The 12,288-nt window shown below is 39.8% G+C and overlaps 1 protein-coding gene across 1 annotated transcript in view; it reads right to left on the reverse strand.

Moving 5' to 3' along the window:
• LOC135517861 (anthrax toxin receptor 1-like) overlaps nucleotides 1-12,072 on the reverse strand; it is a 35,556-nt gene extending 23,484 nt beyond the window's left edge. The window contains exons 1-2 of the mRNA XM_064942532.1: nucleotides 11,922-12,072; nucleotides 11,650-11,825 (exon numbers count right to left, since the gene is read on the reverse strand). Of these exons, the coding sequence (XP_064798604.1) occupies nucleotides 11,650-11,804 (155 nt within the window). The 5' untranslated portion in view covers nucleotides 11,805-11,825; nucleotides 11,922-12,072. The remainder of the gene's footprint in view (nucleotides 1-11,649; nucleotides 11,826-11,921) is intronic.
• Nucleotides 12,073-12,288: the final 216 nt, after the last annotated feature.

Raw genomic sequence — 12,288 nt, forward strand, 5'->3', positions numbered from 1 at the left:
GTGAGCGCTATCATCACTCCTGTGTCATGCCAACAATAAAGCATCCTGAGACCATTCATGTGTGGGGTTGCTTCTCTGCTAAGGGAGTGGCCTCACTCACAATTTTGCCTAAGAACACAGCCATGAATAAAGAATGGTACCAACACATCCTTCGAGTGCAACTTCTCCCAACCATCCAGGAAGAGTTTGGTGACGAACAATGCCTTTTCCAGCATGATGAAGCACCTTGCCATAAGGCAAAAGTGATAACTAAGTGGCTCGGGGAACAAAACATCAATATTTTGAGTCCATGGCCAGGAAACTCCCCCGACCTTAATCCCATTGAGAACTTGTGGTCAAACCTCAAGAGGCGGGTGAACAAACAAAAACCCACAAATTCTGACAAACTCCAAGCATTGATTATGCAAGAATGCCTGCCATCAGTCAGGATGTGGCCCAGAAGTTAATTGACATCATGCCAGGGCAGATTGCAGAGGTCTTGAAAAAGAAGGGTCAACACTGCAAATATTGACTCTTTGCATCAACTTCATGTAATTGTCAATAAAAGCCTTTGACACTTATGAAATGCTTGTAATTATACTTCAGTATTCCACAGTAACATCTAACGAAAATATCTAAAGACATTGAGGCAGCACTTTTGAGAATTACACAAATATTAATTTTCACAAACTTTTGGCCATGACTGTAGATTGATGAGGAGAAAAAACAATTCAATCAATTTTATAATAAGGCTGTAACCTAACAAAATATGGAAAAAGTCAAAGGGTCTGAATACTTTCCGGATGCACTGTACATATCCAGTGGAAATTTAATAAAAAACAGCTTTCTGTCCTGAGCTCACTGGTGCAGGAAACTCTGAGGGCCGGGAATAGGCTGGTTGATACAATGTTGCAAGTTTGCTAGCCACTGCTTCAGGCTGGACCCAGTGATGATTTGATACACTAGCAATAGCTCAAGTCGAGACAGATAGAAAGAGAGGCAGAGAGAGAGATGAATATGATTGAAAGAACCAACATTTTCATCAAGATATTTTCTACTGTTTATATTTGTCGGCTTTAGGCCTACGTATTTTACTTAGATGGCGATGGAAGTTTGAGGCCTACTGCTGCATTGGCCTATAGGCTCTCTCTGAGTTCTATGCTCTCATTTCTTTATCTGCCAATTGGTCACAGTGTATCAATGTGTCCATATGCAGAGGTTAGTGTTTGAACTTTTATTTCATATTTTTATATTCATATTTGAACTTTTTGATTTTTATAATTTCACTTTAGATTGTTAACCACGAGACAATGATTTAGAGAAATGAAAACGTTATTATTGAAATGAAACTATCATGCAGATCGGTAGAAATGGTTGGATGCAATTGTAAGTTTCAGCCAAACTTGAAATTCACGAGCTGCCTCAGGGCTTTACTATTACAGCCATATAAAACAAATTGGAAAATGCAAGCACCTGCACACATAAACAGAAATATGGAAATCAAAGGCCCGTCCAACTGATTCATTCTGGCGCCTGGTCTGCTGCAAAGAGACATGTTTATGGAGTGAGATAGTTGCCAAAAGGTTGAACGTACCGTATCATTAGGATTGTAAGAAAAAACATACCTAAATTGTTAGTATCGTAAGAAAAGCCATGCGTGAAACATGAAACGTAAACTTGAAATTAAATCTGTAAATGTACGCTTTTTCACTATAAATGAACATTTACACGTTCAATTCTTACTTCTTACGTCTCCCTTTACTCGGTTACAGATCTTTTTTTATATGTACAAACTTTTGTCAGTAATGTGGCATCAGTAAAGGACATGAACCGAATGTATCTAGTCGAAGTTAGCTAGTCAATCAAGCAACTCTAGCCCAGACGTTAGAGTTGCTTTGCATCTTTGGGTTTCATTTCCAAAATAAAAGTCTAGAGCTTGTTTTAGAACTGCATTCAATAACGACATGATACCAGTAGATAGCGGAGTATAGGTTTGGGCCTTCAGCAAATGACTTCTGTGAGAATGATAAACCGTACAGAAGAGCGTTGTCTAGAATAACCGCTTGAGCTGCAAAATAGAAAGTATTTATGACTTAGGCTTGGCATATTCCGCTCTCTAAATATGCCATGCTGTTGTGTTATTTAATGGCCATACAATTGCATTATTTATTTTTATAGCTGCGTGTGGCTACTGTGGTGATCATGTAACCTAATGAATCACACTTTTTCCAGTATTTGGGAGAACAGACTGTAGGACTTATATATGGCATTTTGACTGTTGCATTAGTAAATTCCACTCTGTATGTTGGCTTGTTATAGCCATTTGCATTGCACATTCCATTGCACAGCCTCTGTATCCATATCAATAAATGAGACAAAACAAAATATTGATTAAATCTTGGCTATAACCTGTTCTGGGCGAAATATCCACAGGGTCCCAAATAATCAAGATCATGATCAAGCCTATTCGTCTTGCCAGATCTGTTTTCCCTATCAGCCACTGCACATGCTTCTTCAAATTTATTTAGAGGCTATATTTATAGGCCTGTGATAAAAACAGTTATAAAACACAAAGAGTTCTAAATTACTTTGCAAGATACCAGCACACAAAATTATAGCCTAAATTGCAATTTCTACAAGTCGAAGGACTATTTTTTATTTGGATATAATGGTGGAAAATGACAAGATTGTTTTAACACTGTTTATGCATCGAATAGCTTTGATGAGTACTCTGTCATCTGTGTCTGTGTGGACTGAGTTGGGTCTGTGGGGCTTGGCGCTGGCAATTGATTTATGATGGCTTGGTGATAGAACCTAGATTGAATTGGTGTTTGTGTACTGAGGTACCAGGGAGGAGATGGCTTTGGTATGGATAGCGGATAAGAAGAAGAACGCTGATTTCTATACAATTGGAACAGTCTTCACAGCAAATGCTATCTGGCTGGGGGATACTCCTTTCTCACATACAAATCCTAATCTTTTGACTCATTCCACACATCTGTTGATAGTCATGTATTCAGGAGGATGTGTCTTAACTATAAAATGCTGTTGCTTTGTTCTACTCGTTGGGTTCTCAGCAATCAACTTCGAGTGATTGTTGACCAGCTCCAGTACTGCTATAATTAATCAATATTAAAGCATGATTGTTTGAAGCATCTCTCACTTGGTTAGAATTTCCACCACAACAGGCCTACATTTAACATTGAATTATTAAAGTGACAGGCTAAAGAACTTGAGAATTTAGATCATTTTGAATACTCACATGGATTTCAATAAAGAAATGGATAAGTCTGTTCTATTCTCTTTGATTGAGTTCCTATTGCAACTCAGACAAATGACTGACATACTGACTGACTGAATTAAATGTTCAAATGTGTTGGAATGACGAGTTGCACGCATCATGCACGCTCTGCACTTTAATATTTGCCTACTAGCCAAATAGAGTATAATGACTCTATTGATGCATTACCCAAGAAGGGCATCTTCTGAGGCTGAGGGGTGCTGTTTCGAAGGCTCATAGTACTGTGTTGCTGCACGGAGATCACAAGCTCTTCAGCTGGGCAACAGTGTCGTGATGGAGCCTATACGGAGACTACCCAAGACCACTGCAACAGAGTTATTGGAAAGTGTGGGAATAAGCTTATGCCAGATTTAGCCTATGTATAAGGGCACAAGGCGAGATCTATATGCAGACACGAGGCAGATGGTTGAGCTCCGATATCTATTATAACAAAAGTGGTAGGCAAAAGGCAGGTCGGATACAGGTGAGAGTTCATAAACCAGGTCAGAGTCCGAACAGTACAAGACGTTAGGCAGGCTAGGAGCTAAGAGATGACTTGGCAAACCAGACAAACTGGCACAAAGAGACAGAAAACACAAGTATAAATACACCGGGGATGATGAGCGACACCTGGAGGGGGTGGAGTCAAGGACAGGTGAAACAGATCAGGGTGTGACACTATGTTTAACCTCTCCCTTGTTAATTTCAAAGTCCATATGTTCCCGATTCATATAAATTCATATTAAACCCTCCTACAGAATATGCTTTGGCAAGATTTTGAGTGATGAAATAAATATGAAAATAATCTATAAAAAAAAAACATTTTGAGTGGCAAAGAATTCAGTGGTCATACCTAATTCATAGATTCACCAAACATCTATTATATGTTTCATTATTCCTGGTAGATACTACTGTTTATGATTGCAGACAGAGCCCAGAGAATGGGATGGTGCAATGTTTAATTAGTCATATTTTGATAAGGTGCATGCATGGGGATGTCCACGTCACCCAGAGATAATTATGCCCATGCTATAGAGACACACCTAGTGAACTGAAACTTCACTGTTGTAGGCATAATACAGTTATTACTACCTATACTTGCGCTGGCAAACAAATACATTACATTAGCTACCTAAATGTGATGTAAACTTAACTGAGGAGTAATAAATGGAGACTTTTAACTTGAAAACGTGCAGGATACCTCTTTCCAGTTTCCCTGGCCTACATTTTTTTTATATTGTGTTATGATTGTTCACGAGGCACTCCTGAAAGGCCATGTGGGGATTTTTTTTTGTTTGTTGGTGAGATGAAACTACCAAAACTCCGTAAGGTGTTATTGTACGTCAAAATTGCAACACAAGATTTGTTCAAGCCTAAAATGTTAGTCCGTAATCGGAACATGGTGTTTGTACATTCACAGATTAAAAATTACGTTTACGTTTCATGTTTCACGCATGGGTTTTCTTACGATCCTAACAATTACGTAAGGAGTTTCTTACGATCCTAACGATACGTACGTTCAACTTTTGGCAGGTATCTCGCTCCATACATTTGAGTCCTTGTTACTGCCATTCAAATTCGCTACAAGAGTCTAACAGCTACAGATGTAGAATCTTAATTTGATTACTCTTTTGTTGCTGAGAATTTTCCTGCATGTGGTTTAAAAAGGCTTCTAAAGTGTGTAATTTCCACTTTAAAATGTCAGACTTGATTTGCCTTAATGAAAGATGTATCAACCCCTAAATAAATCTAATCCACATAATAATTACAATTTCCTGTCGCTGCAGGATTATTTTCCTGCTGTTGAAAACTGTCTCAAATTAAGACCCTACATCTATAGGTTTATATGACAAAAGGGAAGTTCATAATAACAACTTTATTAAACTTTAACAACTTTATTCATGGTGCTTTACTAACAGAAGTATTTCCAACCTTATGGCAACTATCTTTCTAATGACTGTAGGTTAGTAGTCTACATGAGCAGACCCAATAAAACAAATATTATTGGGATTCTGGAGACCGGGGGCTGTGTTTGTGTAGCCTGTGTGTCCCATGTCAACCCGCCCTCCAAATTTGCAACAACACCTCTATTTTGCAGGCCATTATAACCCTACAGTGGCCCACTAGATCGAGTACCCATTAGGTTAGAGTGGGCAAGTGAAAATAATTAGAATATGGTGGGTGAAAAGAGCCAAAAATGAGCCAAACTACCTACTGTCGCCTACCATTAATCCACAGGAGAATGCTGAGGGGAGGATGGCTCATAATAATGGTCGGAACGGAGCAAATGGAATGGCATCAAACACCTGGAAACAATGTGTTTGATGTATTTGATACTATTCCACTGATTCCGCTCCAGTCATTACCCCAAGCCCGTTCTCCACAATTAGGGTGCCACCAGCCTCCTGTGGATTGAACGTCGAACTGATACCAACGCCTGACTAACCTCTGCGTGACACCTGCGTCTTAAAAAATAGCATTGAGCTATATTGGTAATCTGCAGGCTTTTATAATACCATAAGTCTCTCAACTGCGGCAAGGTCTACTCATTCAATTTTGATTCTCTTTTCTTTATTTTAGGTAACAAAGAAGTCCTCTGCTGGCAACTGTAGCCTATATTCTGCTGTTGTTGTTTTTTTGGCACCGTTGCATTTGATGTAAACCGCATGGCAATTACGCACTCCAACGGTAATTATATGCAACATGCATCAATCCCCTGTACTCTATCTAAGAATGTATGTATTATCACAATCATCTAGCTTATATATTATACAGTTGAAGTTGGAAGTTTACATACACCTTAGCCAAATACATTTAAACTCAGTTTTCACTATTCCTGACATTTAATCCTAGTAAAGAATTCCCTGTTTTAGGTCAGTTAGGATCACCACTTACAGAGAATGATTTATTTCAGATTTTAATTCCGTCATCACATTCCCAGTGGGTCAGGAGTTTTCATACTCTCAATTAGAATTTGGTAGCATTGCCTTTACATTGTTTAACCTGGGTCAAACATTTCGGGTAGCCTTCCACAAGCGTCCCACAACAAGTTTGGTGAATTTTGGCCCATTCCTTCTGACAGAGCTGGTGTAACTGAGACAGGTTTGTAGGCCTCCTTGCTCGCACACGCTTTTTCAGTTCTGCCCACAAATATTCTATGGGATTGAGGTCAGGGCTTTGTGATGACCACTCCAATACCTTGACTTTGTTGTCCATAAGCCATTTTGCCACAACTCTGGAAGTATGCTTGGGGTCATTGTCCATTTGGAAGACCCATTTGCGACCAAGCTTTAACTTTAACTGATGTCTTGAGATGTTGCTTCAATATATCCACATAATTTCCTACCTCATGAGGCCATCTATTTTGTGAAGTACACCAGTCCCTCCTGCAGCAAAGCACCCCCACAACATGATGCTGCCACCCCATGCTTCATGGTTGGGATGGTGTTCTTCGGCTTGCACGCCTCCCCCTTTCTCCTCCAAACATAATGATGGTCATTTTGGCCAAGCAGTTCTATTTTTGTTTCATCAGACCAGATGACATTTCTCCATAAAGTACAATCTTTGTCCCCATGTGCAGGCTTTTTATGTCGGTTTTGGAGCAGTGGCTTCTTCCTTGCTGAGCGGCCTTTCAGGTTAAGTCGAAATAGGACTCATTTTACTGTGGATATAGTACCTGTTTCCTCCAGCATCTTCTCAAGGTCCTTTGCTGTTGTTCTGGGATTGATTTGCACTTTTCGCACCAAAGTACGTTCATCTCTAGGAGACAGAACGCGTCTCCTTCCTGAGCGGTATGACAGCATTTTTTACAGAGGTCTTGGCTGATTTCTTTTGATTTTCCCATGATGTAAAGCAAAGAGGCACTGCGTTTGAGGGTAGGCCTTGAGGTACACCTCCAATGGACTCAAATGAGGTCAATTAGCCTATCAGAAGCTTCTAAAGCCATTATGTTATTTTCTGGAATTTGCCAAGTTGTTTAAAGGCACAGTCAAATTAGTGTAGGTAAACTTCTGACCCACTGGAATTGTGATACAGTGAATTATAAGTGAAATAATCTGTCTGTGAACATTTGTTGGAAAAATTACTGTGTCATGCACAAAGTAGATGTCCTAACCGACTTGCCAAAACTATAGTTTGTTAACAAGAAATTTGTGGAGTGGTTGAAAAATGAGTTTTAATGACTCAAACCTAAGTGCATGTAAACCTCTGACTTCAACTGTAGCTGTGATAAAATCAAAATCTGTGCAACCACTTAAGGGTAGCCTAAACTCCAACGGATATTTCACTGTTCCTTTCTTATAATTCACATATCTCTGCTGGCAACTCGCCTATCTCTTCCCCCTCTCTCTAGCTCTTAAACGAGCCGCCTATAGCTATATATTGACATTGAACAGCAACATAGTTTGAAACAATTTGTAAATATGTATAGGCATAGGCCTATTCGAGGTGGGAAGCATCGATTGATCCTCTTTCTTGCCGAATTGCTATTAAATAGGCTACAGTGTTGGCAATGAGCTGGCGGGGAAGTTATCACACTGATGCATTGCAAAAAAACTTGTGGCTATGCAAATCGTCCATGACAGGAGTTCGGGGGCAGCCTTTGAGCCTGACAGGCACTTGCCATCCGTCTCGACGCAATCCTTGCATTAGGCTACATTCACAAGATAAGAAAGTGTAAATAAAACACATTTGTTTTAGGTTGCAGCTAGTAGCCTTGTTGTCTAGCATTAGTTAGCTATCCTAGCAGCTAAGTTATCTAGATAGCTACATGGCTAACTACCACCCACTGATAATAGCCATTATTGTGGCTAGCATGTCATTATCACTATGTGTGTTGGTGGCTAACTAGCTAGCCATGTAAGGTATCCGGGCCAGGCCCCCAGTGCCCCCAGTCTGGAGCGTGAAGTCATGAACTCTGCTGGTCGGCTACTACATAGCAACCTTGCAGTGCCAAAAGCCATGGTCTGCCATAGAAAGCCTATGTAAATTACAATGGATAGAACGGCCCAAAAAAAAAAAATTATACAGATGTTTTGCCCTTTAAAATTTGTTTATTATGATCAAGTTCGATCTCCACAGTAAATTATTTTAAACGTTTGCTAGAAATCAAGATATTTCATTACATAGTGAGCCATTCTGACTACTACATTTGTCATCATGCAGGACCATGTGCTGACACAGACCAATCATGGGCTGGCAGGCTAAGAGGAGGGTCCATAGACAATAAGACTTTCTCAGGCAACATGAAAACGACTACATCGACCACAGTCCTCTGCTAGTTACAGACATTTTAACTATTATCCATAGCAATTGTTTTGGTGCCATTCAGCCCCATTCAGCAATATGGCACGCTTCAAATTGAAATACTTCCGGCTTCTGCACCATTGAGAGTTTTCCATAGGAATACATGGATAACGTCAGCGCTATCAGTATCTACTGGTTTTAATGTCTGTAATCTGGGTTAGCTAACAACATTAGCTAAGCTAACGTCAGCAAGTGAACAAGATATCGAGCTAGCTAGCATTAGCATTCTTGGTTATGACATATTTAAAGACCTAGGATTTTTTGATATTTACTTTGTCTGTGTAAATTAGGTTAACGTTCATCGAAAAGCCAAAGTCTCAGAATGGGTCAAATTGTATTCTTCTTTTAGCTAACTATATTTGGTTATATCACTCAGATGATGTATGAAAACAGAATAGCCAAATATCACATAGTTCAGTCACATAAAATGTATATTTGCTGGGTAAAACTTTACAATAACTGCGGCCAGTGGTGGAAAAAGTACCAAATCCCATACTTGAGTAAAAGTAAAGATACTTTTATAGAAAATTACTCAAGTTAAAGTGAAAGTCACCCAGTAAACTCCTACTTGAGTAAAGGCTGTATATTCAAACAGCTCTTATACTAAAAGGGCATTATTACAATTTTCACAGTGTTATTCCAACCTCATAGGTTGGAAATATATATAAAATACAGGACAATTTAGTTTATGACTGCTCTGGGCCTTTAAGCAGGCCAGAAGCCAGTTCATTCAATATTCTGCATTCTGAGATGAACGCAATTTCAACTCATGCAGTAGTCACAAGCATCTAAGCATGTAAGCATGTTGATACACTTGCCATGGATAATTTTATCTTCAAGTCTACCTGGGCCTGCTTACTGCTTATTCAGCCATATTTGTTGATAGAACATCTTAATGTCATAAGGAGTTGGCCAGAGAGCAGAAACAGATGCATTAAAATAAAAAAGAGAACTATATACAATTATATACCATATCTGGGGTGATAGAGAAAGAAAGAAACCAAGAGAAACTCTGTAATGACAATGTTACCGATAAAACCACAGAGCAAATCAATATCGTTTCCACCCCCCCACTTTTACTGACACCTCTGAGAATACTGTGTACTTGCTTAGCTTTTTTCATTTCGGCAAGAGACGTGGTGGAATAATCCTTTATCCTCTTTGGGGTTTTAATTTGAATGCATGTTATACAAATGTCATTATGATTTACTTCTATCAGGCATCTTTTCAGAATCACATCAACATTAGTCTGAGTGAAGAGATGATCTTTGCCCTGCAGACAGAACCAGCAGAAAGAGGATTGTGTGTGTGTGTGTGTGTGTGTGTGTGTGTGTGTGTGTGTGTGTGTGTGTGTGTGTGTGTGTGTGTGTGTGTGTGTGTGTGTGTGTGTGTGTGTGTGTGTGTGTGTGTGTGTGTGTGTGTGTGTGTGTGTGTGTGTGTGTGTGTGTGGGAGAGAAAGAGCAAGAGAATGAGAAAAAGTGTGCACTCATGTAATACGTTTTCATAGAAATATGTTTTTTTAGTGCAGTCACAAAAGCAGGGACCTTTTGAAATGGGGAGTAGTTTGGGCAGCATGAAGGAAAAATATTATTCAGATGATTATTCACTGGTGTAGCACAAAGTGAGCACAGCATTTTCCAAAACACCAGTCAAATAGGATAATGTCACTGCGACTTTGAGATGTGAACACTTTAGACTTGAAAAGTATGGCACATAGAGCAATGCATGGATGGATGGATCGCAACACGTGCCTTTTTCTATAAGCCCACAGATGTGCCAGAGATTTTGAGTGATTGGCCGATTCCGACTGACACAATAGCAATACTGCAGATATGAATAGTTATAGAATGTTCCACATATTTTCTGGATCCGTTTAATTAAATACTTCAAAGATGTTGTTTCTTGAAAGTCTGAATACATTGATTGGAAAGGATGAATCAAAATATCTCTCATTTTCTCTCTCTCTCCACCTCTCTTTCTCTTCCTCTCTTTGCTTCCCTCCCACTTTTCCATCCTCCGTACTGTGATATGAGTCCCAGTCCTGACACAGCTGCCAGAAACTCTGGAGCTTTGGAACATCTGGGCCTAATGGTGAAAGGGTTCTGCAGACCAGACAGACATGGAGAGGGGGTTGGGGTCTAGAGAAAGACAGGAGCTCTCCCAACTCACTCCACATTACACTATGAAAGGGAATTGAAGGAGCCTACCATTCATTGTCCTGCATGCTCTATGAACACAGTCACACACATGCATACTGTATTATGATTAAAGTGTGTGAAATACTGCATGTGATCTATAGAACATTCCATCTGAATGATTTGAATTTGCTCTGAGAGATGAACGGTAAAGTAGTAAAGCAAATCTAATGTACCAATGCACTGTTTTGCCCCTTCCTAACTGATGTGGTTGCTTTTCCAGTTTCAAGAGCTGACTTTAACTTGTTTTAGTTTATTGTTCTCTTTATGGTAAGTACCATATGCATCCAAATAACTTGTAAAAACATATATGAACTAATGGTTTCGCGAGGCTATTTTGTTCTAAAATCATCTTGTTTGCGAAGCCACTTTCCTATATCCTGAATAGTGTGACTGCTCACAAGAGGATGCCTATTGAATAAGAGCACTAACTTATTCTAAGGCCAATAAGAGCACGACAAGTTTATAGATATGTTTAGTTGGCAGTTTTTTCCATTTCTACTTTCCATTTTCCTGTAGAAATTTATGAAGCCTCGTGATAGAGCAGGTGAGGAAGCTGAGGAACTTAATTTACTTCCTCAGATTTAGTCCCCCCCCCTCCCCCCTAACACACTAACACATTTCAAATTAGCCCTGGAGCGATACAGTATGGCTAATCTGGCTATCAAAACATTAATATTAGACTGCCTTTTGTTTAGAGAAGTTTGTAAAGAAAATTGTAATTGCTCAGTGTATTTATCTGGGTAAAATTGATAAGAATGCAGAGAAATGGCCAACGTGGTAGGTGACTTGCTGGGACTAAATGGAAGCAGAATCTTACAGAGCCGCTATGGATGCTTCTACAGTAAGGTGAGACTGGGAGCTTGCAAGAAGACAGAGGAGCACACTCACTTGTCCAAAACGAAGTAAAGGTCAAACCCCCCATAGCAGGAGGACCCTGCCTCCCTCCTGTCAGGGCTTTGTCCTGCAGTGCCTGCCACCAGAATGGCCATCAGTGTGCAGATCTCTGCTGCAAGCATGGCCTGCCTGCAACTGCACAGAGACATTATTCCAGCTTCAGGAGAAGGCTGCAACAACAAAATGAACACATTAAAAAAAATCCAGAACAAGTCCAAATGATCTCCTTTCAGATTGTTTCAAGTAGTTCCTGTGTTCCCCAGTACCTCACAATGCTCTAAAATGTAAGATTCCAGGCATGAAATATTCCCAGTCTGGATCAGCGTCCCATCTCCACAGCAGCAGTCCTGTGCTGGGAGACGGGAAGTGGAGCTGCTTGGCCTGAATCAGGAAGAGCTGTTCCAGGATAAACACACTCCCTCTCTCAAACACACACACACACACACACACTGGCAGAGGGGATACACTTTTGTCCCTCAATACTTTTTCCTTTCTCTCTTTATTTCGTCTTTCTTAAAAAAAAAGTGTTTTTGACTGTTCCCTACATCAGCAATAGCGCCACTTAGTGGAAGGTGTGATATGACTACATTGATCATGATTCCCCTTCAGTCTCTTGTTCCTTTTAATTTTAAA

Source organism: Oncorhynchus masou, chromosome 28 (genome assembly GCF_036934945.1).
Source record: "Oncorhynchus masou masou isolate Uvic2021 chromosome 28, UVic_Omas_1.1, whole genome shotgun sequence".
NCBI classification, from domain to species: domain Eukaryota; kingdom Metazoa; phylum Chordata; class Actinopteri; order Salmoniformes; family Salmonidae; genus Oncorhynchus; species Oncorhynchus masou.